Source organism: Fusarium falciforme, chromosome 5 (genome assembly GCF_026873545.1).
Source record: "Fusarium falciforme chromosome 5, complete sequence".
NCBI lineage: Eukaryota > Fungi > Ascomycota > Sordariomycetes > Hypocreales > Nectriaceae > Fusarium > Fusarium falciforme.
Window position 1 is genome coordinate 3,669,201 of NC_070548.1, and position 25,600 is coordinate 3,694,800.

A 25,600-nucleotide genomic window follows, 5' to 3' on the forward strand; every position below is an offset into this window, starting at 1 on the left:
GACCTGTCTTGAGTCTAGCGGCGCTAGAGGGGCATATATCCTCTCGTCTCGCATACCCTCAAATTCAGGGTAAAGGATCGAGGCATTTGGGGCGGAGGTACTTGAAATCTTGCGCTCTGGTGCCAGGGTAGCGATATCCAGTGATGTTGATGACCTGCGCAAACGGAATGCAGTTTCCGTGCACCGCTACGAATCTAAAATGTGACAAGATGTTAACTGCAGAGTCTAAGCCCGGGGGTAGGTTCCTCACGTTGCGCTCAGAGCTACCTTGTCGGCTGCGAACTTGTCCAGGGCTGCCAACAAGGCGCCCTGCTCGGAAGTCGTTATATTGGCCGTGTTTACGTTGTCTGCATCGAAAATCAAACTCGTGCTATTGGTGGTGGCGCACCGTGGGGAGACGTGCGCGTAGCTATGGTCGGCTGCGTGTACAGAATCTCCCATGTGTACGAGGGTAGCCTGGATAGTATCATCGCCGAGAGTATATGGGTGATTGGTCCTTAAGGAGGCTTCAGTGACTCCTTTTCTTTCTGGTCATAGAGTCTTACGAATATGTAATGAATCTGTCTTTGGGGATGGTTGAGTAGTAGTCCACCGCGTTGTCAAGGGCAATAACCCTTGCTCCGGCAGCCACGTAGTCGACAGTGCCATATGCATGGTCATGATGGTGATGAGTTGGCTAAAGAGAAATATCAGTGGTTCGTACATGGCATGGTAGGACGGCTACTTACCCAAACATGCGTCACGGTCTTGTTCAGCGTTTCTTTAACCCACCGCAAGACAAGCAGGCTCTGGTGTGGTGGAGCGTCTAGCACAACGACGTTGTTACCGAGTTCAAGGATGAGCTGGCGGTAACTGGGAGCATTAGTGACTGTGAGGAGCCAGACACCTGGGAGATCCTTCCAAGGTTGAGACGCGTTGAGGTTAGCGAAAGTACCAGTGTACTGGCCAGTCCACCTATAGTAAGCATTGTTCTCGCCAATCTCTGCAAAGCCGTAGTGTATGTCTCGCCTGGGCACGTGAGCTTCCAGAAAACGGCGAGGAGGGCCATCGAAACGTGATGATGGTATTCCAGGGTTGACAAGCACCTTGGCAACGGAGTACTCTGTCAACAGATGTTTGCGATTATAAATCGTTTGGAAGCGACGGGGGAACTTGACCCCTTTCACGGTCACGTAGTCATTGAGAAACAGGTCGTTGGTAGAGGGGCCAAAGAAGCTATGGTTTTCGTACGAACGGATGAGATATGGGAGCTTGGTGTCTTCATCCAAGAGAACCGAGATGTCGAGGGTCTTGTCGTAAACTTGGACAAGGCAAGGTACAGGTCAGCATGGAAGCCGTTTCTAAAAACTTAAAGGGCCCGCATCTTCAACATACTGGCCCGGTGCTTTTTACCATCGGTGGTTTCTTCCATACGAATAGTGTGGTAATTATTCCACGAGATCTGTCACAGACGTTTAGTGTCTTGAGCCAAGTCTCTTGCAAATTAAGTGAACTGACAACCCTGAGAAGCATGGGAGACATTTTGACGGCCTCTTGTATTAGGAAGGCTGCCAGAAGTCCTGAAGAGATGCAAAATTAGTGATAGAGACGATGGAAGAGACCAGATATACTATTAATCAAGATACACACCATCTTTATACCCCGGAGGTGGTGCACTTGGGGCCAAGAGCAAGTCGCTTCCTTCCACAGTAGCAGCGAAACCGTCGCCTCCATCCTGGACAACGAGGGAGAAGTTGACTGGCTCAAGATTAGGACGGGCCCATAGGAAGATGGCTGGTGACACAAAATTAGCAATGGACTCCTAACAACGTCGTGTTTCTTATGCGCATGCCTGATAGGTCGTGAAATCTGTCGATGCGCTGCTTTACAACACCTCCGTGGAACGAGAAGGAAACGTTCTGACGACCGGCACCAGCCAATATTCTGTCGAGTCCGTTCAGGCCAAACGTCTGGGACATGGACCTGGAGCGAAAGTGTCTGTCATGATTTAGCGATGAAACGCCAGTAGCACAGGTCGCTGCATCAAGGTGAAGCATACCCGTCGCCTGAGTAGGTAACATCGAGAACGGCCTCGAGGTTACGGCTACCTCCTAAGGCTTCAATTCCTTGGGAAAGAAGCCAGTGGGAAGACGAGTCTCGTCCAAGGACGTCGGCAACAAAGGCTAGGACCACAAAACTGGCATATTGTAGTCCGATCATGGTGGAGGGTAGGCTGCCCCAATTGATGAGTACCAACGTAGTGTCTGAAGTCGAATAAGAGACAAAATGGCCAGATATTTATCTCAGTAAGGTCGATTGTTCTTGCCATCAATGACGCCTCTTACAGAAGCCATCAGCCACAATGGCAAGACACAGCTGTTAATATATGACGGCCTCAAAACCCAATACTGTAAAGGGCCGCAAAAGCAACCAAAATGCAGCAGATCCCTTTAAATTACCAGGCTCCTGACTGAACGTCCATTCATATCCCGAGATTTACTCCCGCGTGGGGGTTGGAAATCATCATGTAAGAGATCATTCGTAACGTCTCAGCTTGCATTGTTCTTGATGATGCATAGCAGACTGGTCTACGAAGCAGCATCAACATTGGCAGCCAAAGTAGTATAAATCTACTCGAAGAAGTTGAGATTCCAGGGGCCATAGGCGGACTTGGGCGGAGCAGTTGGAAGTTAAAGTTCATCTATCCCCCTTTTGAGTCTGCACTAGCCCCTTTTTGACCCATCTCCGACTCAACTCCGACGGGATCAGGCCAGGAGTTCTAGCCGGGGAACCTTGATCAGACCAGGGCTTCATCTGCAAGCCTCCGGACTTAATTGAGACTTGATTTCCCTATGTCCGCAGAGTGTTTACCTATAATAACTCGTTCATGGTCTGCACTATCCAAATTAGTTGGTCTTTCAGCTTCCGTCGCCATTCTACTCTACATAACTTGTACTTCCAGACCTCCTACCATCATGAAAAGTGGTGTTTCGTTCAATCCTGATAAGGATATTCTCGACCTCTCCGGAAAGGTCATCTTGGTTACTGGAGGCAATACCGGGTTAGGCCTCGAGACCGTCCTGCAGCTCGCAAAGCACAACCCTGCGCACATCTATCTTGCAGCAAGGTCGGAAGAAAAAGGCAACCAGGCCATCAGGGAGGTCCAAGAGAAGGTTCCCAATGCACCGCCCATCACTTTCCTCCGTCTTGATCTCGGCTCCTTCGAGAGCACGAAAGCAGCCGCTGCTTCGTTCCGAGCCTCATCAGACCGCCTGGATATTCTGGTTAACAATGCCGGTATAATGGCCGTTCCGGAAGGCCTCACTAAGGACGGATACGAAATCCAGTTTGGCACTAACCACCTCGGCCACGCTCTCCTCACCAAGCTCCTTCTGCCAACCCTCAAAGCGACCGCCGCCAACACCTCTTCTGACGTAAGAGTCGTGTTCCTCTCGTCATCTGCATCGAGTATAGCGCCTAAGGACTCTTACCATCTCGACAAAGCCAAGACGATGATGCAGCATCTCGGCACCTGGACCCGCTACGGCCAGTCTAAGCTCGCAAACATTCACTATAACGCAGCGCTTGCGAAACGCCACCCTGACATCAAGTTCATCAGTCTTCACCCTGGAGTGGTGAAGACCAACCTAAGTGACTCGTTTATCAACAGTTATGGTGCACTGTTGGCCGCGGTGTTTAGGTTTATTGGTAATATGACATCTGTGAGCGTTGAGAATGGAGCCTTGAACCAACTCTGGGCTGCGACTAGTCAGGATGTGGAATCTGGAGTCTTTTACTATCCGGTTGGGGTCACGGGCAAGGGTTCGGCGCTGAGTAATAATGAGAAGGTTCGGGAGCAGTTATGGGAATGGACGGAGAAGGAGCTTGAATCATATGTTCTTTAGTAGTTGAATACGACATGCTAAGGGGCTACCGCCGCAGAGCAAACTTGCCAACGTTGATACTTCTCGTGGGAAATGCAGCATTCAAACGGCATCAAAATGCAATGCTATCTACATGCTGCCTTGAGCCCGCGCTGATCCTTGGTATATTGATATCCAAACATGGCTAAGGTCAGAAGGCAACTGGCAGCTCCCCAGGCAGCATCCCAGCCTCCAAATATGAACCTCAATGGCGCCGCAAGCATGAATATGCCGCCAACGCAGACAAGGAAGATAGATTGAGATGAGAGAAGCCACCCTTCCTCGACGATTAACCCCCGAAAGGGCAATTCATAAAGCGAAGGACATCCCCATTCGTCGAAGAGTTTTAGTACTTCTCTGAGAACAAACTCATTAGCCATTCAAATTACTTTTTCAAGTGTTGCGAGGAAATGGGCAATTACAAGTGTGAGTAAAATCGGTTTTTTGGAATGAGATCATTCGCCTCGCTCACTTCGGGACGGTGGAAGGCCAAGGTGAGGAATGATCTTCTCCTGGACAGCTGTAATAGCTTTCTCTTTGCCTTTCCAAAATTCTCAAAGGGACATTCGTAAGGCGACCCATATGCCTCTAAAACCGTATAGTGGTCTTCTCTGTCGTCGTCGCACTCTTGATGATGTTTGAATATTCCATCGTGCGGATCATAATAACAAGTGAATGCCCTGTCTGGCACTTGATCAATGATGGCTTGTTGTTGCTGCATCTGGACTTCCAAGTCTTCTGGCGTACAAGCACCGAGGAATTGTGAATGTCCATCACCGAATCTGTTCGAACTGTTCGACCCGACCTGTGCTAGTAGTGATACCTGTGTTGCTCGTCAGCGGTAGTATCTCTGAGGGCACTATCGCAATTCCCACCGAGGCTAATGAGACCTGCTTAACACCGTAAAAAGGAAGTCGGTGTCTCCAGCTCTTATGGAAAGTGTTCCAAGAATCTTTGATTAGACTCCACTGGCCGACATAGTCTGTCGCCATGGTTGAGATCGGAATCAGAACTGGTAGTACACGACATGCTGAGGGACTACCACAGCAGAGCAACAGGACGCAGGAGTCGCCATTTTCCGAGCCAAGAATCGGTTCCAATATTTCTTTTAATTTCTCAGTCCGGTCTCGGTGTTTTTCTCGGTGTTTTTCTCGGTGTTTTTTGAGCCGCTGGGGGCGTTTGAGTGTTATCTTGTCGCTGCTGTCCCCATCCTTTTGGCCTTCATTTTCTCGGCTGTGGCTCTCGGCGGGCAATTTCTCATCGGGTGGTAACTGGCTGCCTCGGTCTTCGAACGAGATATTGCTGCCAACGTCAATGCTCTGAGAGCACGGCGGAGATAGCGGGGGGGATGAAGTGCTCCGCGCTGCCTCAGCATCGTATTCATAATGGGCTGGGGGCGGACGCTGCAGGGCTGCACGCGGTGGCTTTGGGAATTTCATTTCATCAGGTAGTCGAGAATTGCTAAGCTAGAGGACGTCTAGCCCAAAGGAACCGGACCTAGAATCTTAATAGAACGTGTCGACCGGGAGTTGACCTGTGAGGCTGTGTCACCAAAGTTACAGCCAAGGCAAATTCCAAGGCTTGGTTGATCTTTCTATCCTCAAGCGGAGGCAAGGTGTGCGGGATAGTTCGCCAGAGGCGCAGCGCAAGTCACATCATGTTTGTGATATCTACGGAGTAGTGCACTCCTTGATCTGATAGGTGGCCCCTATTGGTTGCACACTGGGCTTGAAAACCGCCAGGCCCAACGTGGCTTGCAGATGGGCGGTTACAGGGCGAATTTGTGTTGGAAATGTCGAGCTCTGATTGCTGGCCTGATTTACGATGTCACCACCAACACAGCCCGGCTGGACTTTGCATATGAAATGCATGTCTGCCTTGACAGAAACGAGCCTTCAGCCTCAATTTGGCTGACACATGCATGTATGCCCAACCATCTGCCAGAAGTTTCGGCATCTTTTGATAGAGTGGATTATTCATCTACATAATTTGAGGCTTTCTACGCTCCATCTCGTGGTAAGCGGCGACCTACTCTGCAGGCTAACCGCTGAACATGGCCGAGGCACTCGGCATCGCCAGCGGTGTCGCTGGCATCGTTTCTCTTGGCATTAGTATTTGTAGTGGCCTTGACACGTTTTTCAGTGCCATCAAAGACCGAGATGATGATCTAAGACGCGCTACGGAGCTCTTGGGCCTCCTTCGCAGATACATCGAGCTCATTCGGCCGAGTGCTTCGACACTCAGCAGCCGCCATGCCCAAGCTACCGACCTCGTTGTCCTAGCACTAGGATCCTGCGAGTGTGAGCTTCGAGCTCTAAAGGAACTCGTCGACAATCTGACCAAGGTCGATGGCGCTTCGGATGTGTCACGCAAGTAGGACAAGTCAAAAACAGTCATCGCCTACCCGTTCCAACGGAAGAAGTTGACTCAAATTCAAGATCAGCTCCTCAACGCTACAGGAGCCCTAGGAACTGTAATTCAAGCGTTGATCCTGTAAGGAGAGCTTCCCCATCAAATAACCTCTCCTAATTTTGACAGGCATGTTGGTGTGGGTGTCGGTGACGATATTGAGGCGTTTAGAAGCGCCGTTCAGGATAACCACTTGGTTACGACGGCCTTCTTAACGAGACTTGAATCCAAAGTTGAGAGAATCGAAGGGTCTGCTCAACAGACAGACGCAAGGCTCACGGCGATTTCGAGTGGAGTTGAGGAACAAAAGACGCTGGCATCCAGCAGCCAGACACTGATCAAAGATACCAGCCTCATGGTCTCAGGAAAACTAGGTGCAATCGTAAGTATTCCAGGGAGTCATAGTGCTGGCCCTAATGAAAGGAGCAGGCAGAAGGTCTTCGGCTTGGTCCGCAATCCCAGACCGTTGGCACGGCACAACAAAAGGACATTCCACGGTACTTGAGAAATTCCATGATCGAAAGAAAATGCATTCAAGAAACCGCCATGGCAATCTGTCTCTGCCAGAGACAGAAAGGCGTAAAAGGACGACAGCCACTGACGACGTACAGATTTTGGGGAGGTCTGGCCATTTCGTACCAGGCAATGTCCAAGGGAGATCATCAGCCCGGGTGCTGTTTTTACAAGAGATCTACAAAGACCACCATCACTTACACTGGCTTGCGGTTCCTCCTCTCCAAGGTTCTTAGCTTTTCTCTGCAGAGGGATTACCAATGCGGAGGCTCTTTAACAACACACTCGCTGCGAACATACAATGTCATGGAAACGAGTCAAGCCTTCGACGTCTTCGACGACTACAGAAATGACCGCCGTGGAGATGACCTAACAACACTCATCCAGGAAGATATCAAGAAACTACAAATCGCTTACACTTCTGGGAAGGCGTCGCCCTTGGATGTTGACACCTTTGGTCGTAATGTCGCCCACATGTGCATTAAGGTTGGTTCACTCCTTAGAAGAACCACATATTCGGATTTGACAAGATTCATAGAGTTATAACCATTGGCTGGCAGTGAAAGGAGCCGAAAAGTGGGATGACGTCCTTGAGAGCCTCAAGATGATGCTGCTGTTCCTGCAACAGGTGGGCGTCAATGTCTATGCAGGTACCAACAAGGAGAGGTATGCCACACCAAATCAACTCCAATAGCTCTGCAAGTAACCGGAACTAGCTCAATGATCGGATTCGTATTAAGAAAGTCTGTTTACAGCTTTCTGGGTCCAGTCTACGATTTTCTTGCGAACTGCGAGTCGCAGTTTGATCCTGAACAAGACCCTGAGCGCCCCTGGAATCTGAAGTTTGCATTCCAGCACGTATTTATAGACGTACTAAAAGAGCGCCCTGACATTATGGAAGGTGCTTAGCCCTGATTGCTAGAAATATGCGAATGGGATGATAGCTGACGATAAAACAGGGCTGGGATACAGAAACATTTTTCTTGCTGTGGCAAAACGAGATGAAACAAAGATCAAGGAGCTTATCGAAAATATCAAGTTTGTCGAGTTTGTGCGCGAGACAGACTTTTTTGGACAAAACATCTTGCATTTTTGCTTGAACTGGGAGACTGGTCTCCGGCTCTTGCTTGAGAAGGAGGCCACACATCACCTAGTGAACCAGCCTGATGCAGAAGGATATACGCCATTGAAGAATGCGCTGGAACTGAGCCAGCACGCATGCCATAAGCCGCCCCGCAGACTGAACCTGTGCTCTGGCTGCGGCTGCTCAGCTACCGTCAGGCTGCTTCTCGAGACAGACTGCCCTATGGGGCTCGATTTGATTGGCGACCCGTCAGGATTGAGAGCTTCACCGAAAGCCAAGATAGCTCTGCTAGAGCACCTTGCGCAGAGGCGAGAGCGGCTACAAAAACTGGCATTGCACCACCTCCCCGAATCAGAGCTGCGAGATCTTGGAGTCTCTCTAAACGAACTGCCTGACATGACGGCCCCTGCGATATGGGATAGGCTGCAGTCACTTCATCAAAGCGGTGTCGTAAAGATACTCCACAATGGCCTGGATCCTTTGATGAAAAGCGAGCTTTCGGACCATGTTCAGCAAGGAATCTTCCATCTCCTGGACGACCCTGAAGATGCCGAGGTGGCGTTCAATCTCGGATTCAAGGGCATAGATACGCCCGATGGAGACGGGGTATCACCAATCTTAAGTGCAGGTAGATTTGCTACCGACCTGTTCACGGCGAAATTTAGATTGGTACACGCTGACTGGCTGATCCAGAAAGGCGCCAGACTTGAACATTGCGCTAATTCTTTGGGAATATCTGCTACTCATGACCTAGCGCGCTGCTGCGCAAAGTGGGTTCGATGCGGATTCTACAAAAGCAGACGGTACGTTCAAGCGCCAATACATATTGGACGAGTGCTGCTAGCTGTGGTACATAGCACCGCACAGTCTCGACTTCCCTGCCCCTGCACTACAGAGGAGTTGTCACTGCCGCTGCACTACCTTGTTGTTGCGTTGCTGGGTGATGTGGAGGTCATGGTCACATACTTCAAATATGCTGATGGAATCGCCAAGGTTGTATACCTTATCGATCTACTCTCCCGCATAACCAGTGACCTGGATCTGGCTTACCTGGTTAAATCGATCATCCATGCTCTAACCCTAACAGCCCTACGCATCAGGCACCTGTCAGCGTGTCACAGATCTGTGTATGCCACCGAAGACACAGTCCAACGCACAAAGGAGGTAGAGGAATGGGATGATATGCTTGACGAGGATCGAGCCTTAATCGAAAGGCTAGGAGAGTTGACGGAAGAGTTTGAGCAAGAATTCTCAAACCAGAATGTGTCTATTGCAGACTTCTTGTGGCTTCATTGGCTCCCCAGGATCCGGCAGGTTCGCAGGGAGCGTAAAGCACTCGATGACAGTAATAGGCAAGAACTTCGCGAACTTGGCGTGGTTCTGGATGAGGAGATTGGACAGGAGGTGTATTACGACTCGGCCGAGGACACGAACATATGAGATGCTGATTCTGGAGAAGGTGCTGGGCATGTGTGGGTTGGCAAAAATGTGTTAACTGAGGTGAGGCTGGATATAGAAAAGGGCAGTCTTGATTAGATGCTGCTCAAGGAATTCGTTATTCTAGAGCTTTACTTTGAATGGAAGATATGGTTACAACAATACTGGGCTCAAGGAACCCTCCAATTTTCCTTTGATTCTCGCGTTGTAAATTCGAGATTGTAGACAAGATCATGCGGATATCATCTGAGGCAACTTACGGATTCACCTATAACATCACTCATAGCTAGGGTTTTTAGACCAGGTCGTTTCCAAGCTGCCCCTGATTTCACCAACTTCTTGAACTTGTGACAATTGCCACGGCCGAGGGTTCTCGGAGAAGCCGGTGAGGCTGACTTGATCTAAGCCACACAAAATAAGCAGACGTCGAGAGATTCTGCCCCGGGAGCTCGGATCACGGAATGTCAGACCAGATCGGCGGATTTTCCATTGGCCCACGCGTAAGTAATATCGGGATCTCGGCTGATGCTGTCGTCATGATGAGGGTGGGGACTCTGAGATGGGCTCGACGAATTGGCGCGTATAGAGGGACCCTGGTTGACCCTTGAGATTGGCTTACGCGTATTTGTTGACATCGGAGCTGGGACGATTTGTGAGACACTAACTCTGCTTCGATCTAACTTTCGGTCCTCATGTGGAAGGGTCCTTTTGAAGGGAGGGTCCACAGAGTTAATCAATACATGAGGGAGCCGACCAAACTCCAACAAGAGAATCTCACTAACTTTCTTCTTTTCGCTCTTCTTTACAATCGTTTGGCACATTTCTGATACATATCCTTTACGTTGCGGTATTTCCACATCATCCGTTTTCTCGTATCATCCCACTGGGCTTCACCGTCATGGTCCAGCTGTGGTCCGTCTCGGCGATCTTCGCCCTGCACATTCTCCGCCTTGAAGCGGCGACCCTTGGGCATGAACCTCGTTATGCAGTTTCTACAGATTTGCAGGTTCGAGCTCTTCCCGACTCTCCCAGTGGTGGCTACGCTCCAGAGGTTGTCGACTGTCCTCGCACGCGACCTACCATTCGTACAGCTGATGCCCTCTCGCATGAGGAAGCCTCATGGATTCCTGTCCGCAGGAACAACACCTTTGACCCTTTGCGTAAGCTCCTTGAGAATGCCGCCATTCCCAACTTCAACGCGACTTCCTACCTCGACAGGGCCCGCGACAACACCACGGCCCTACCCAACATCGGCATTGCCATCTCTGGCGGTGGCTATCGCGCCCTAATGAACGGAGCCGGGTTCTTGTCAGCTGCCGACTCACGTAACGGACACGACAGCGCCGTCAGCGGGCTTTTGCAGGCGTCGACCTACCTTGCCGGGCTATCCGGTGGTGGCTGGCTCGTGGGGTCCATGTTCGCCAACAACTTCTCCACCATTCCCGATCTGCAACGGGGCGCTGAAGGGTCCTCTCTTTGGCGGTTCGACCGGTCAATCTTTGAGGGTCCTGAGGAGAGGGGGATTGGGATTTTGAATACGGTCGATTACTGGACTCAGGTTGTGGATGCCGTCGATGAGAAGGCCAAAGGATGGGACACGTCCATCACGGATTTCTGGGGCCGCGCTCTTTCTTATCAGCTGATCAACGCCTCAGAAGGTGGTCCGGCCTACACGTTCTCGTCGATCCAGGATACTTCGTCTTTCAAGGATGCCGACACGCCGTTCCCGATTCTTGTCTCCGATGAGCGCGCCCCCGGTGAGCGCATCATCTCGTTAAACGCGACCGTCTTTGAGTTCAACCCTTACGAACTCGGCACTTGGGATCCCACAACCTACGGATTTGCTCCCCTCCGTTATCTGGCTTCCAACTTTAGCGATGGCTCGGTTTCTCGCAACGGCAAATGTGTTCGTGGCTTCGACCAGTTTGGCTTCGTCATGGGCACCTCTTCATCCCTCTTCAACCAATTTCTCCTCCAGAACGTCACTGCAGTTGGCGAAGATTCTGGCATTCCATCCTTCCTAACAAAGGCCGTTGAAAATGTCCTCAAGGGTCTGGATAAAGATGACAACGACATCGCCCAATACGCGCCTAACCCGTTCCGCGGCTGGAACCCCTCCACCAACCCCAGCGAGAAGGACTTTCAGCTCTCTTTGGTGGACGGAGGTGAGGATTTGCAGAATATCCCCCTTCATCCGTTGATCCAGCCTATCCGTGGCGTGGACATTATCTTTGCCATTGACTCGTCTGCTGATACTAACAACAACTGGCCCAACGGCACTGCCCTGCGTGCTTCGTACGACCGTTCTCTGGAGGATATAGGCAACGGCACTCTGTTCCCTCCCGTGCCTTCTGCCGAGACCTTTATCAACAACGGCCTTAACCGACGTCCTACTATGTTTGGCTGCGACGCGGACAACTTTACGCTCTCCGATGGACAGGTTGTACCGCCCTTGGTTGTCTACGTACCAAATGCGCCATACACGACCTTCAGCAATGTCTCGACATTCAAGCCATCTTACACCATTGAACAGCGGGACCAAATCATCACAAACGGCTTCAACTCCGCTACTCAAGGCAACGGCACCGTGAACAAGGACTGGCCCGTATGCGTTGCCTGCGCCATCATGAGCCGAAGCTGGTGGAAGGCCGGAGAGACCGTTCCTGACGCTTGCCGCACTTGCTTTAACAAGTACTGCTGGGACGGAAAGTCTAACAATACCCGCGTTAACGTCTATGAGCCTAGCTTCATCATCAAGAACGAGACTGATGATAGTAACGGTGCCGCCGGGCTTGGACATAACTTTGCGCTTACTGTTGGGATTGCCTTGGCTGTTGTGTTCTTTGGATACTGAGACCTGATGCTGTGAGAAGGGTAGTTGGATAGGATGGAAGATTACATGAGCGTGTTTCTTGTACTGTCTTGTAAAACTGGACTGGTCTTGGTTGACTGTCCCTCTCTTATGGAGCGCTTTAAATTGAAACCAGTAGCCTGAGCTGACTTCTGTCTTCACGATGTCGTTAAACCTCAACACCTAACAAGTCTTCCTATCTGATGGAGTACATTCTCAATGCTTAGGTAGACTAGTGTATAAGGTATCTGCTCTTCCTTATACTCCAATCTTAACCTGACCACGCAGTGGCTCACGTGTGTGCAGATATTAGGATGGAAAATCTTGGAATAAAAGTTGGTTGATCAGGAGTTTTCCCCTGGGGACCGGGCGTGAAGTGCAGTACCTAAAACCAAGCTTTTTCGAGGCGCCAATCGACTCAATACCAATATCGCACGGCACGAGTGCATCTCAAGTGGCGTCTTCTGGACCTATACGGAGGCTGGTTATGCGCCCCAACTATGCGCCTTTATGCATATCTACATATCTTTGTGACGCCTCAGTGGACTACTAAAGAAATGAGCGGAGGCCTCTTGGCTCTCACCGCCTTCTGTCTTTTCCCCTCTTTTCCGTATCAAATACGAAAATGCTGTGCCAAGAGTGCAAGGCCGTGTTCAAGCAGCCCATGTCCCTGAAGAAGGAGTCTAGCCGGCTAGAATCCCTGGTTGCTACGTTCAAATACGATATTTCCCTGCGTGATTTTGAAGCGAAAGCCAAGCGCTGCTATAGCTGCCGAGGCATCCTCCGAGAGATCGTCAAAGATAACAGACCTGAGCTACAACGGGACTCGGCCCTGCAGATTCAGTACAGCCATGGGATTGTGGCTAACCAGACAAGAAACGGGCCTTGGTTCCGAACCGGAGTAAAGCTCAATGGATTGTTTTTTGTGGGGATTTGGATGTATTTTGAAAAGGCCAAAGATGAAGGTGTGTGAAATACTGGTTAATAAGGATGTTTGCAAACTGACCAAATGCTCTCCAGAAACGCCTAATCTAATGAGCACAAGCACCGGTTCAAAAGGGAGCTTAGACTTTCTGAAAGACTGTCTAGAAACATGCCGCACTCATCACCAGTCTTGTATTTCCACAAGCCCCAGTGTCTCTTGGCTTCCCACCCGGCTCGTCCAAGTTGAACAAGACAGTTTAAAACTTGTGGACTCTTCCGAAACGGCTATCTCTGAACCATTTGTCTCTCTCAGTCACTGTTGGGGAGGTGCTGAGATTCTGAAGCTCACCACCGGGAACATCAATGTCTTGAAACACGACATTCCCTTCCTCGAGCTGCCAGAGACGTTTCAAGACGCAATCCAAGTCGTCAGAAGCTTGGGCATCAGATATATCTGGATTGATTCACTGTGTATTATACAAAATTCGGATCAAGATTGGCAGAAGGAAGCAAGCACCATGCTTGAGGTGTACAAGTATGCCTTGTTCAACATCGCAGCAACTGCCTCAACCAACACCTTCGGGGGTTTGTTTCAGGAGAGAGATCCCCACCTCGTGCAGTCAGAGGTAGTTGACATCGACACCAAGGCCATCAAAGGTCGATTTCATCTCGTGGACCAGGGATACTTTGCTCAAGCCGTTGACCAGGCTCCGCTCAATCTTCGATCGTGGGTTGCCCAGGAACGCATGTTGTCGCCTCGCATCGCGCATTTTGCATTTGACCAAGTCATCTGGGACTGTGCTGAACTAACCGCTTGCGAGTCACTTCCTCATGGTTCAACAGCCTGGTCCAGATATGAGGCGAGGCCGATGACGTTTGGATGCAAGCAGGGTTCGTCCTTGCTCTCACCTGCAAAGACCGTCGATGAGGGCTTGGGCCAGTGGGGGACTATCGTCAACACCTACTCTGCCTGTGGCTTGACAGTGCTTGGAGACAAGCTTATCGCCATCTCAGGCGTAGCCAACCACCTACGAGATGAGCTCAAGATAGAGTACTGTGTCGGTCTGTGGAGGCCCAAGATGGAGATACAACTCGCATGGGTCGTGCGGAGTCTGCAGGCCGATCGACCACCTCGTAACGATCTTGCTCCAACATGGTCTTGGGCATCGCTCAATGGAGCGGTGCATCTACAGCAAGTCAACATTTACGATGGACACGATGTTAGCTCACTTTGTTCCATCACCGAGGTCAGTCTTCGTCGAGAGACTGATGAGCATCGTGGTGAGAAGGTCTCTGGGTATCTTCGCCTGCGCTGCGTTCTTAACCCCATCACACTCGAAGGCGATTCGAAGTCCTGTCGTCTGCGGGGGAAGGGAATGGAGGAGCACGGCAGAGCCGCTGATGTTGACTCGCCTGACGTTGTCGGGGCGGAGCGGCTCTTTTTCGTGCCTCTGTTTGACGTTCAGGCGCCAATGTCATTTGAACAGAGGTGGAAGGTCGGTTCAGAGATTAGAGGTATTATTGTTCAAGGTGTCATGGGACGGCCGGGAGTGTATACGCGGTGTGGGCATGCTTTCATTAGTGGTGTTGTTCGCAACGACACGAGGAAGTTTGACGACTCGTACAACGCACTCAAGTCGCCGGAGGGGAAAGCCGAGCTACCGTGTGAGGAGTACGACACAGACTCTGGTCATCTCATAAAGTTGATATGATTCAGAGAAGGTGACGCGAGTGCGTGTTTGTCTATGTGTTGCCCGGCTGAAAGGATGTCACGTGTAGCATCAACTCATCTCACACATACCTGTGAAGCACTGTCCAACTTCTTTGTGCAATGCCATCTCTAATGATCATTGAATGATTCATACATGCTCTTCGTCTCTTGGCTGTTAGCTAAGTCTTTTTTTTTTTTTTTTTTTTTTTTTTTTTTTTTTGGCTGGCAAAGCAAACATGTGCAACCTCATTCGTATGCAACCTGCATTTGCCTAAGGTTAAGACGGCTGCTTCCCCTCCTTCTTTTGTTCACGGATCTTCCTTGTTCACCAAACTCAGATATCGCCATCAACTACCTCTCCATCTCTCATCACTTCTAAAAACGCATCGCTCCATCACATACAAAGACAGCATGGGGCACAATGGGTCTCAGTCTCTGCAGGACATCCTCAAAAACGTTGCACAGGAGACTTTGGGCCTTCTGCCTAATCTCCTAGGCCAGCTCCAAAGCACAGCCGCTGCCCACGCTGCGCGCAAGTACTCGCTCGAGACTCTTCATCGCCTGGATCCGAACTACTGCCCTTCTTATCCTCAGCCGGCTACCATTAGAGTCATTAACGAGGATACTCTCAACGCTGCTATTCGTCTGTCGCAGTCGCTAAAGGTTGGCCTACCCGACCCTCGAATGGCCAGCCCGCATGTGGCCATCCTCAATTTTGCGAACCGCCACAAGCCTTGCGGTGGATTTCTCAATGGCCGCATAGCTCAAGAGGAAGCGCTGTGCTACCGCAGCTCTCTGGCTCTGAGTCTGAATAGAAACCTCTATCCGCTCTCTGGGCAAGAAGCTCTCTACAGCCCGTATGTGCTTATCTTTCGTCATGACATGGCTCATGGGCATCGCATCATGAGAGAGGTTTCTCCTAGAAACCTCCCTGTCGTCAGTGCCGTGACCATCGCGGCCCTCTACCGTCCCAGGATTCACACGTTCAAGCTAAGGAGCGGCATCGAACAGCCAGTCTTTGAAAAGGACGAGGATCGTAACATCACCAAGAACAAGATGAGACTTGCCCTCCGGATCGCGGCTCGCAACGGACACCGCTCCCTTGTTCTTGGGGCGTTTGGGTGTGGCGTGTACGCAAACCCTCCCGAGGACGTTGCCCATTGCTGGTTGGAGGTACTTCGTGAGAAGGAGTTTCATGGGAACTGGTGGCGTGAAGTCTGGTTTGCTGTCTATGATCCGAAGCAGGAGGGTAACTACGAGATCTTTCAGAAGGTCCTTGCTGGCAAGAGAGTTTGATAGCATTGTGAATTTGGTCATGCTTCCCAAGAGGCATAGGCCACAATAAGAGAGGGCACAGTTGATTTTGATGGCCTTGACTTAAGATATTTTATCCCTCAAAGAATAAGTAATAAGAGTCCTGGCGGGTCTGAGTGCTTCTGAAGAGACTGAAAACCACCTATGGTTTGGCCTTAGAATGTGATTAACGCAATAGACACGGCTCAGTACCATAGAATATGATCTGTGCCGATGGAGAGGCTACCTGAGTTACTGCTCCATAATGGATGGCAGTTATACTTGTCACAGCCGGCCCAGTATTGGCACTGAACAAGAGTATATATAGGCTGTTCAGTAGCGACTGCTATTTTCCAGGGTGACTCAGTACACTGATTCCGATACTATCCAATCACGGGGGCAATATTATGCTGAAAACTATGCTGTTTGCTCCTATCGCCGGACCCCATGACAGTTGCAGTCATTGGATTCGTCATCACTCCTACCCATCTCTCATGTGTTTAAGGAGCTGAACAGCCAACCTTTGCAATGGTCTCTCACTCAGAGCAGAGTCTTAGAACTGTGATGTCGCAGTATTACTCCAAGGCCATCGCATAGGGATGCACAACCCCCTTTGCAATCACTTTGAATCAGGGCATACTATTTCTATATATATGTATAGCCCAACACACTGCTCCCTATGGCCTCCATATCTTCCGTCCAAGAATCCAAGCCGCTCTCGGCCCCTTACTGCGCCCTCACCCAGAGCTAAGCGCCGGTTTGGAAACCTGTTACCGCGCTATTCAAACATTGTACTTGCTTTGAGCCAGCGTCCCCTTCTCTAGTGCTTAAGATGGCCCCAGTGAGTTCTATCTCCCAATAGCCTTGACATGTGCTAATATTTTACGCTTAGGAGCTATCCCGCTTGGGCGAGAGCAGCCACTTATACCGAGATCGTAAGTACGACCCCCGTTGGATGGTACCCGAAGATAGAGATCTAACTGTGATCAACTAGTCTGTGAAGCGTTTTACAATAGCTGGCGACACCCTGACAAACGGGCAACCGTCAGATCTATATACCACGTCACGGAGAGCGAATTCGATCAGTCGTACCGAGGACGACGGTTCCTCGAGTACTGTATCCGAGGTGGAGGCAGATTTAAGCGTCGCTACCACGGTACTCGTCGGGCCTGCCTTGTCGGAGAGAGGGGGCATGTCTTGGAGCTCTGTGATAACAGCGAGTGTGGAGTCTGCGGGATCCTCAAGCACTCTTTCAGGATCCCGAGAGAGTGTAAGTACAAAGCTAGACAACTATGAGAATGTCAGGTTAACCATTTCGTGAGGCAGGGGCTCTATGTTCGGGAACGGGGTCTACTCGACGACTGTTTCGTCAAGTAAGTTCCTCCTCTACCTACTCATAAAGAGTCTGTTCTGATCGTACTTTAGAGGCGGACATCTTTGCCGAAAACCACCACATCCACTCCACCCTTCATGTCATCTTCATCTGCAGGGTCGTCACCAACAGACCTCAGTACCTCCGACGCCCCGATAGCCGCCGGACCCGGCCAGACCCTGGGTTTGACAGCGTATGTGATGGGCCAAGAACCCGCGGAACGAAGCATGCTGACTTGTTAATGCTAGGTTGAGTCTGTTACTGTTCGAAACGGTGGACGGGTGGTGTATCCGGAAACGATCGTCTATCGTGAAGATGCCATTGTTCCGGTCGCGGTGGTGATGTACACCAGGCAAGGGTGGTTGCCTTGAAGAATAGTCTCTGTTTATGAGGGTTTTGTGGTTGTTTCTGATTGACATGACACATCTGAGGAGCTATCTAGGCACCTATCTAAGCAGCGTGCTTGTCAAACAATATCAAGATATGAGGAGGGCGTTAGGGGTGGTTATATCCTTAGGCCTTGTTTGTGTAATAATGAATCATTTTTCGCGGGATGGAACTACGCGTTAATTCTAGCGAACCTAGGCGCCCAGAATTAGACCAGAAAAATTCTTCGAAACATAGGACCTTGGAGAACACGAGCTAGCTTTGACACTTCTTCCATCTTGATATTCTGTCATCTCCAGTCAACCAAGACTCTTCTCTTTCGCACGTCATGGTTGAGAATACCCTGCACCCTCAACCCACATTTCGGCTGCACAGCCAGGTTTGAGGTCAGCCGCACGACGCTAAACACGTCTTGGCCAGAGCCTGCTTCTTCAGAGAACCAGTCAAAAGCGCCGCAGCCCGTTCGAATGGCGCCCCCAACCCCTATCTTCCCCGCTAAATGCCTCGGATCGCGGTGAAACGAGGCTCTGCTGTGGATGCGTGGAAGAGTTGATGGAACAATTCTTCTTGCTTGAACTAAGACCTATTGTGCAGCAATTGCTTTGTCAACAGAGAAGAAATGCGGGAGAGCCTGGTGTTTTGAATCCGCCTTGCTTTACCACGTAAACTCTCCTGAAACGATAGCGGCTGAGTACGTTGACTGGCGATTGGCAAAGAACTGCTGCCTGAATTCCATGTGGCATCCTTTTCAACACCCCAGTCACAGCCCTGCCACCGTTGGTTTGGCGCTGTGGCGCCAGCTTCTCGGTTCTGAAGACCGCGTCTTGGCCAATTGAACACTGCAGGATATGATGGCTGTGCTGGCACTGCTGGTGGCTTCCCCTGACGACAATTCATTCATTCTTAAGCTGTTCTCTCACCCTAAACCCCAATCTTTAGGTTCTTATCATGCTTGTCATCGCTTCCCCTCATCTTCACCACGACAAATTCCAAGATGCTTCGATACAATGGCGGTTCAGACTTACCCAAGTCAGAGTCTGAGGCCAAGAAGCATATCGCCAAAATCCGGAAGGCCAGGGACAAGGATAAGAAATCAGGAATCGCGGGTATGATGGACAATGCCATCGGCATGTGAGTAGGGCCTGGAGTTGTGCCGCAAACCTTCATAACCAACGCTCGCTAGTCTATCAGATGATCTGTATCAAAAGCCTTCACACTTTATCCTCGAATTTCTACAAAACGCGGACGACGGCAACTACGAAGCGTCTGAACCAACTCTAGTGATCACATTACAGGATAATACTGTCCGCTTCGACGCCAACGAGGTCGGGTTCACTCGCACCAACGTCGACGCTTTATGCAGCTTGGGCTCAAGTTCCAAGGTTCAGTCGGACCAAGCAACTGGCCACAAGGGCATTGGGTTCAAGTCCGTATTCAAGGTTGCCGACAAGGTGTGGATCCAGTCAGGCCACTACTCATTCAAGTTCGATGCCAGAGAACGCTTGGGGACTGTGGACCCTATCTGGACCAAATTTCCCGATGAAGGGCGAGAAGGATATACATCGATCCGTCTCCGGTTGCTACCTAAGCTGAATCTGTTGGCTTTGGCTGATGAGCTCTTGAAGCTCGATGCGCGGCTGTTGCTGTTCCTTCGGAAGATCCAATGTATAGAAGTCCACGTTATCCCAGAGAAGGGCCAGAGAGCTCGTCCTCCAAGGGTGCTGAAACGAAATGCGGACTCTAGAATTCCGGATGGCTTGCAAAGATTCACGTTGATATCAGACTATGCATCAGCGTTCCTAGTTTCGAGTCATCGCACTACTAAACTTGGGAACGACAATAGAAGGAAGGGACGGAAACACTCGGACATTCTCCTTGCATTTCCGGAGGTGTCATTTAGACAACCACCTACGGCGACTCAGAACGTTTATTCCTTTCTACCCATCCGGAACTACGGCTTCAAGGTTAGTTATTCATCGGCACAGCTTGATGAGACATTCTAACAGGACAAACAATGTAGTTCATCATTCAGGCCGATTTTCTCCTCACTGCCAGTCGAGAGGACATTGACAACTCGTCTGACTGGAATATCAAGCTGCTTGATGAACTTCCCCAGGCCATGCTCACAGCGATCAAGCGTTTCAACTCCCGTCGTCTTTACGACGCATGGCTCCCCTACCTCATCTTTGACCACAGCCAACCAGGCTTCTTCGAGAATCTTGGGCAAGAGATCCTCAAATTGTTATCCAAGCAGCCCATCTTGAAGTCGATAACTGGCGACCTAAAACCTCCGTCAGAGCTGACTCGCATCCCGGCGTCTCTGGCGGACACGGACGGCAGCTCCATGATACCTCGGGGCTTCTGTCCCTACACATTGGTCTCGTCCGAGTTGTCATCTCAGTTCACAGGTGCACTAGATGGCCTGGGCGTCAAGACCCTTTCCAGCGATGAGTTCCTCAGTGAAATCTCATACTTCATCCCGAAGTTTCCCAAGGTCTTTCAATCCCAGCCTTCATACTGGCACTCCCGACTCGCATCTATTCTCCTTCGCCTTTGCGGTTCGCCGGAGTACAAGGCTCAGATTGCTGAACTGCGAATTGTTTTGCTCCAAGACGGTCGATGGGTTACCCCTGATGCCGGTCAACTTCTATTACCTCTGAGATCCAGCGTCGGGCCGGTTCCAAAGGGCATTTCTGCCATGGAAGTCCACCGTGACGTCGCTGATGATTCTTTCCGTCTTCGACTGGTTCAGGAATTCGGAGCGAGAGAGTCCGGGCTCAGGATGGTCTGCGACATCATCACCAAGGCTCACGAGGACATGCCCTTTGTCCCGCAAACCGTTGACACAGACGAACTTGTCTCCCACATTGTCTTTCTGTATCGTGCTCGATGGGTCCGGACCTCGGTCTCCACGAAGATCTGGTTCGTCGCGGAAGATGGCAGCCGTGATCGGGGCCATCGCATGTACGTCGACTCAAATTCGGAGTACTCTGCCGGCACCGTCTTTTCCGGAAATCATAGATCCAAGTTCCATTTCTTGCACGCCAAGTATGAACTCGCTTTCTCGAGAGTCCGAAGCAATGAGAATCCAACACATTGGAAGAAATGGATTCGCGAGAACTTTGGTGTTGCGCATCTCCCCCGTCTAGCATCAACAATCTCCGAAGACAAGAAGAGCTTTATCTTGTCGAGGGACTTTCGGTACCTGATGGATCGCCAGTCTTCGAAGATAGTCTTGAGTGTCCTGAAACACAATTGGAGCCACTACTCTCGTTGGATTCAGGAAACACCCACTGATGCGGCCGAGAAGGATAAGAAGCGGTCGAAAGAAAAATTGCGACATGAGTTGTCCTCCTGGCGCGTTCAATGTCGTGGCGGCCCATTTGTGCAGCTGAGAAAGACATGTCTTCCACGCAAGAATGTACTTGTTGGACTGGGTCTATGGGGATACTCATCTGGCATGCAGGGTCATTCTCAGGGCTACCCCCTTCTCGACATCTCTGATCCGGAGGATAATGGCTGGGACTTTTTGCAACATTTCGATGTCATTGTGGAGCTGAAGCCAGTGCACTTCATAACTCGATTGCTGGAGCTCCGACGAACCGACACCACTAGGGCTGCAGTCTCCGTACTGTATGATCAGATCGTTACTTGTGCAGATGATAGTCAACTCGGAGCCATCAGGTACAGGATAAACAGACGAGGTTATTATGACATTTGCTAACTTGTAAGCAGGAAATCCTTCGAAGAGAATAACCTCATCTTCATTCCATCAACAGAGCATTGCCCTAGTCGCTGGGTTGGCCTGGATGAATGCACCTGGGAAGGCTTCACCTGTCTCCGAAAGATCCCCGACTTGAAGAGACATTACCCTTCTCATCAACATGAGACTCTATTCAGAAAGTACCTCAACATTCCTATCGCAAACCTCAAGACGCTCGTATCCGAGATTCAACAAGTCACATCTTCTGACTCGTTGACTTACCTCCGCGACCTCTTCATCACGACCAGCAGACGCATGGACGCCGCCACAGTGTCTGAATACCACGATGCAGCCGTTGTCGTACAGCTGGGCGGAAAGAAGATTTGGCCCATCAGGAAATCAAGCTCGAGCGACGGCTTTGAGAGCCTTATGGCCAACGACGACGTGTGGTACATTCCTGACCACGGCCACCTGCGTGAGACCTTCTCCGATAAACTTCCCTTTTTGGCATTTGATACTGCTACGCTGGCTCAACTTGAGGAGTTGTTGCGCCCATTTGGCCTGAATAGGCGAATCATCTCCAAGGTGGCGACTTCAAAGACTAGCACGATGGGAGAAGCGCCTTGCATGGTCGACTACACCAAAGCGCTCACGGCCAAAGCAGAGTTCATAGCCAGGCAAGTAGATCATGTTGCGTTGAGAGATATTTGCTGATATTTCGATGCTACAGGCTTGTTCCCTTGGGTCACGCAGACAGGAGCACTATCTTGCGCCGTCTGGGTGCGATATGCGTCTATCAACCGCAGAAGGTATCCGTGCAATGGACCGTCGTCACCCAGATCGCAGACATCGTACATGGCCATGAAGAATCTGGCCGTGTATCAGTGACGACTAAGGAAGACGGACTGGATATCTATCTCGTTCCTGAAGACTCCAACATCTACTGCCCTCCCTTGGAACTGACGGAAGAGCTAGCCGCCTGCTGTGGCATTACAAACCCTGAGCACGTCCAGCTCCTCACACACATTCTGGTGCAGCAGGATGTCCAGAGAATCTCGAGTGACCTTGAGAGAAAAGGCATACCGAATGATCTGGAGGGATTTGAGAACACAAATGCACAACTTCGGGAACCTTCGTCCGTGGATGTCAAGATCTCGAGTTCTTTTGACGGTCATTTAGACAGTCTGAGCTTGCAAGGTAAGACCTAGAGGCTGACGGGCAACCCCTTTAATGCCACAGAAATTGGCTAAGAAGGCTAATGATAACCTCCATAGCCCAACCACTGACCAACGACAGCATCGAACGAGTTCCCTCCCCTGCCTCGTATATAGCGAGGACTGCAGAATGGGATGAAGTTCAGAAGCGCTACAGACTTGTCACCGTTGGGCCTAAGACCAGGTCTATCAAATATGGAGTCACAGCATTGTCGGTGCCAGAGTCGTTTGCATCCGGCAGCCATAGCGAGAAGGAAGATAACTTCATCGGCCAGCTCTATGTAAGCCGAAAGCGAATCATCCTATTGATTCTTGTCTCACAGCCTTCCTAGGTCTCAAGTTTCCTAAGAGAAGTTGTCGGTGATGGGTACAAGCCTAGTGTTCACTGGACAAGTCCTCTCAGAAACATGGCGGGCCACAGGCCATTCCAAGACGATGCTTCAGATACATCCACCTTCACCGTGCAAGACAAGGAGGGCCGATTGAGGCAGTTTCTGGCCCAACAAGGGTTCCAAGATATCGAGTCGTTGGCTGACTCTGTGATCTTTCACATCGAAACCATCGTTTCTGACGAGTCCCTCTACTCTGGTTTTACACTCAATGCGCAGCAGGCGAAAAAGGTAGGTTGCCTCCGTGGAGAAATCTTCACTCCTTTAATTAATAGTATCTAGGCCGAAAGATTGTCTTTGACCCGGCCCGCAAACATTCCGTTGACTGAAGTGTTCATCTTGGCGGTTGTGTGCAATCTCCGTGACGAGCCTCGAGTTGCCTTCTTCGATGATCCGTGGCGACACTATCATGACGGATCCCTCTCACTGGAAGCACCTAGTGGCTATTGGGCCCGTTTCAACGAGACCGCACGTCCCCTTCATATCCGAAGCGGTGCAAATGTTCAGACTGTGTCGTCAGAGGACCCCGGCTGCTACAAGTATCGAGAGCTCCGCCCGGGGGAAACGCGACTCTTCAAGCTCTCTCCTGGAATGGATGACGAACCCCTGAAAGGCACTATCCACCACGTCTTGGCCGACTCTGACGAAGATTATCGAGCTCTGTCCTACGTCTGGGGTGACATCAGCTCGTCCCTGGCGCCGCACTTTATCGAGACTCCCGAGGGCGCCCTTCAGATCAGCTTTTCTCTTCATTCTGCATTGCGGGCAATCAGAGACCAAACCGCTGATACGATGCTATGGATTGATGCTATTTGTATCAACCAAGCGAGTGTGACAGAGAAGGCCATACAGATCCGCCTCCTGAGCACAATATTCCAGTCAGCCACGCAGGTTGTGGCTTGGCTTGGTCCAGAGGATCAGAGTCAGAACGGCGACATCGTGATCGAGAACCTCAAAAGCATCACCAACTTTGCGCAGCAGTCAGGATCTACATACTGGTGCACGTTTTTGGACAGCATAAAAACCAAGAATGAGTCTCGGGGTGGCAATATTGACACTTGTGCCGACTTGGATGCCTTCTTGGCTAGACCTTGGTTCAAACGCGTGTGGATCGTGCAGGAATTGGTGCTGCCAACCAAAGTCACTCTTGTCTGTGGTAGATCAACGATCGACTGGGATGAGTTCTTTGAGGCTATCCAGCTCTGCGAACGGGGACGCAACTCGGGAGGTGGTCATCACACCGACGATATTCTGGTCCTTCAACACGCCAGCCCCGCATACGCATTGGGGATGGCACGAAAGTCACTCAGAGAAGGTCGTAACAAGTTTGCCTTCCTCCGCTTGTTGGACATGTTTGCCCACTGCCAGGCCACCAAGCTGGTCGACAAGCTGTTCGCACTTCTTGGTCTTGGCTCTGACTGCAGTCAGCAAGAGTTCAACCCGGATTACGACTCAACTATACAGCAGGTCGTTCAACGATACGCCGCCTGCTTTGTGCAGAGAGGCCAGGGTATGGACCTGTTATGCCGAGCCGGAATGAACAAATCGTACGGCTTTTGTTCATGGATCCCTGAGTGGACAAGACACAGCTTCCCTCAGACGATATCAACATGGGATGCTGCGAAGGGCACATTCTACGCTGGGAGGCGGGAGCATCCAACGGCCCAGGTGCGAGAGACATCCGACTCTGGCCTGTCGGTGCTGCAAATCAGTGGTCTCTCAGTTGACAGAATCACATCCGTGGCCACAATCAGAGAGATTGGCAAGGACGGGGCCGACTACTTTGGTCCCGCAGACAACTTCCGTAACTTGATCGAGTTTATTCATTCATATCCCTCTGGGGAGAGCAAGACCAGCATTCTTCTCAGACTCCCCATTGGAGACGCAAGAAAGCCTCACCTGGAGTCGACCACAGACCGCCTCCGAGCATACCGAGACTTTGTGAACCAGGAGACAAATGACTGGCCAGATAACTTGGAAGAGCTTGTGTGGGGAGAAAAAAAGAGATCACCTGAGGAGGACAAAGTGGTTAAGCAATACTGGCAGACTTCACAGGCGTTCATGAACAGAATCTCAAAGGCTGTTTTCTGCAGGACTGAGAAGGGCTACGCTGGTCTAGTGCCGGGAGGATCACAACAGGGCGACGAAATATGCACATTTGGTGGTGGCAAGGCACCGTTTGTGCTCAGGAAGCGCATAGGGGCGGAGTATACGCTAGTGGGCGAGTGCTATATACATGGCCTTATGTATGGCGCTGAGAATGTACAAGGAACTCAGGAAAGGCAGTTTTGTATTGTATAAGCGAATGGTTCAGATTGTTGGGAATTTCATGACACGTCGAATTGGTTGGCACTGTAAGACGTACGGGACACATGTTTAGAATAAATTGGTCTGAGACCGATTTACTTTTC

At 50.7% G+C, this 25,600-nt stretch overlaps 9 protein-coding genes across 9 annotated transcripts; 7 read left to right on the plus strand and 2 right to left on the minus strand.

Moving 5' to 3' along the window:
* Positions 1 to 64: 64 nt before the first annotated feature.
* On the minus strand, positions 65 to 2,199 carry NCS54_00736700 (Hypothetical protein; the record flags this gene model as incomplete). The annotated part of the gene is made up of 9 exons (XM_053152798.1): positions 65 to 194; positions 251 to 496; positions 546 to 676; positions 729 to 1,300; positions 1,375 to 1,441; positions 1,498 to 1,559; positions 1,630 to 1,773; positions 1,832 to 1,977; positions 2,039 to 2,199. 9 exons carry the CDS (start codon positions 2,197 to 2,199, stop codon positions 65 to 67), a joined length of 1,659 nt encoding a protein of 552 aa, XP_053008773.1.
* Positions 2,200 to 2,954: 755 nt separating this feature from the next.
* NCS54_00736800 (Hypothetical protein) lies at positions 2,955 to 3,884 on the plus strand (the record flags this gene model as incomplete). The annotated part of the gene is made up of 1 exon (XM_053152799.1): positions 2,955 to 3,884. The coding sequence occupies one exon, from the start codon at positions 2,955 to 2,957 to the stop codon at positions 3,882 to 3,884; it is 930 nt and encodes a 309-aa protein (XP_053008774.1).
* Positions 3,885 to 3,988: 104 nt separating this feature from the next.
* Positions 3,989 to 5,341, minus strand: NCS54_00736900 (uncharacterized protein; the record flags this gene model as incomplete). The annotated part of the gene is made up of 3 exons (XM_053152800.1): positions 3,989 to 4,259; positions 4,325 to 4,725; positions 4,778 to 5,341. The coding sequence occupies 3 exons, from the start codon at positions 5,339 to 5,341 to the stop codon at positions 3,989 to 3,991; spliced, it is 1,236 nt and encodes a 411-aa protein (XP_053008775.1).
* A 614-nt stretch (positions 5,342 to 5,955) lies between these two features.
* On the plus strand, positions 5,956 to 9,348 carry NCS54_00737000 (Hypothetical protein; the record flags this gene model as incomplete). The annotated part of the gene is made up of 8 exons (XM_053152801.1): positions 5,956 to 6,275; positions 6,441 to 6,693; positions 6,741 to 7,310; positions 7,363 to 7,490; positions 7,541 to 7,725; positions 7,784 to 8,536; positions 8,663 to 8,711; positions 8,766 to 9,348. The coding sequence occupies 8 exons, from the start codon at positions 5,956 to 5,958 to the stop codon at positions 9,346 to 9,348; spliced, it is 2,841 nt and encodes a 946-aa protein (XP_053008776.1).
* An 895-nt stretch (positions 9,349 to 10,243) lies between these two features.
* NCS54_00737100 (Lysophospholipase) lies at positions 10,244 to 12,199 on the plus strand (the record flags this gene model as incomplete). The annotated part of the gene is made up of 1 exon (XM_053152802.1): positions 10,244 to 12,199. The coding sequence occupies one exon, from the start codon at positions 10,244 to 10,246 to the stop codon at positions 12,197 to 12,199; it is 1,956 nt and encodes a 651-aa protein (XP_053008777.1).
* Positions 12,200 to 13,638: 1,439 nt separating this feature from the next.
* NCS54_00737200 (Hypothetical protein) lies at positions 13,639 to 14,832 on the plus strand (the record flags this gene model as incomplete). The annotated part of the gene is made up of 1 exon (XM_053152803.1): positions 13,639 to 14,832. One exon carries the CDS (start codon positions 13,639 to 13,641, stop codon positions 14,830 to 14,832), a length of 1,194 nt encoding a protein of 397 aa, XP_053008778.1.
* A 350-nt stretch (positions 14,833 to 15,182) lies between these two features.
* On the plus strand, positions 15,183 to 16,127 carry NCS54_00737300 (DUF2263 domain-containing protein; the record flags this gene model as incomplete). The annotated part of the gene is made up of 1 exon (XM_053152804.1): positions 15,183 to 16,127. The coding sequence occupies exon 1, from the start codon at positions 15,243 to 15,245 to the stop codon at positions 16,125 to 16,127; it is 885 nt and encodes a 294-aa protein (XP_053008779.1). The 5' UTR covers positions 15,183 to 15,242.
* Positions 16,128 to 16,956: 829 nt separating this feature from the next.
* On the plus strand, positions 16,957 to 17,867 carry NCS54_00737400 (PARP catalytic domain-containing protein; the record flags this gene model as incomplete). The annotated part of the gene is made up of 6 exons (XM_053152805.1): positions 16,957 to 16,965; positions 17,017 to 17,059; positions 17,119 to 17,394; positions 17,447 to 17,497; positions 17,550 to 17,689; positions 17,745 to 17,867. 6 exons carry the CDS (start codon positions 16,957 to 16,959, stop codon positions 17,865 to 17,867), a joined length of 642 nt encoding a protein of 213 aa, XP_053008780.1.
* A 1,010-nt stretch (positions 17,868 to 18,877) lies between these two features.
* NCS54_00737500 (HET domain-containing protein) lies at positions 18,878 to 25,490 on the plus strand (the record flags this gene model as incomplete). Its single annotated transcript, XM_053152806.1, has 8 exons — positions 18,878 to 19,014; positions 19,067 to 19,847; positions 19,904 to 21,567; positions 21,619 to 22,263; positions 22,317 to 22,783; positions 22,861 to 23,081; positions 23,133 to 23,420; positions 23,472 to 25,490. 8 exons carry the CDS (start codon positions 18,878 to 18,880, stop codon positions 25,488 to 25,490), a joined length of 6,222 nt encoding a protein of 2,073 aa, XP_053008781.1.
* Between the last annotated feature and the right edge of the window lie 110 nt (positions 25,491 to 25,600).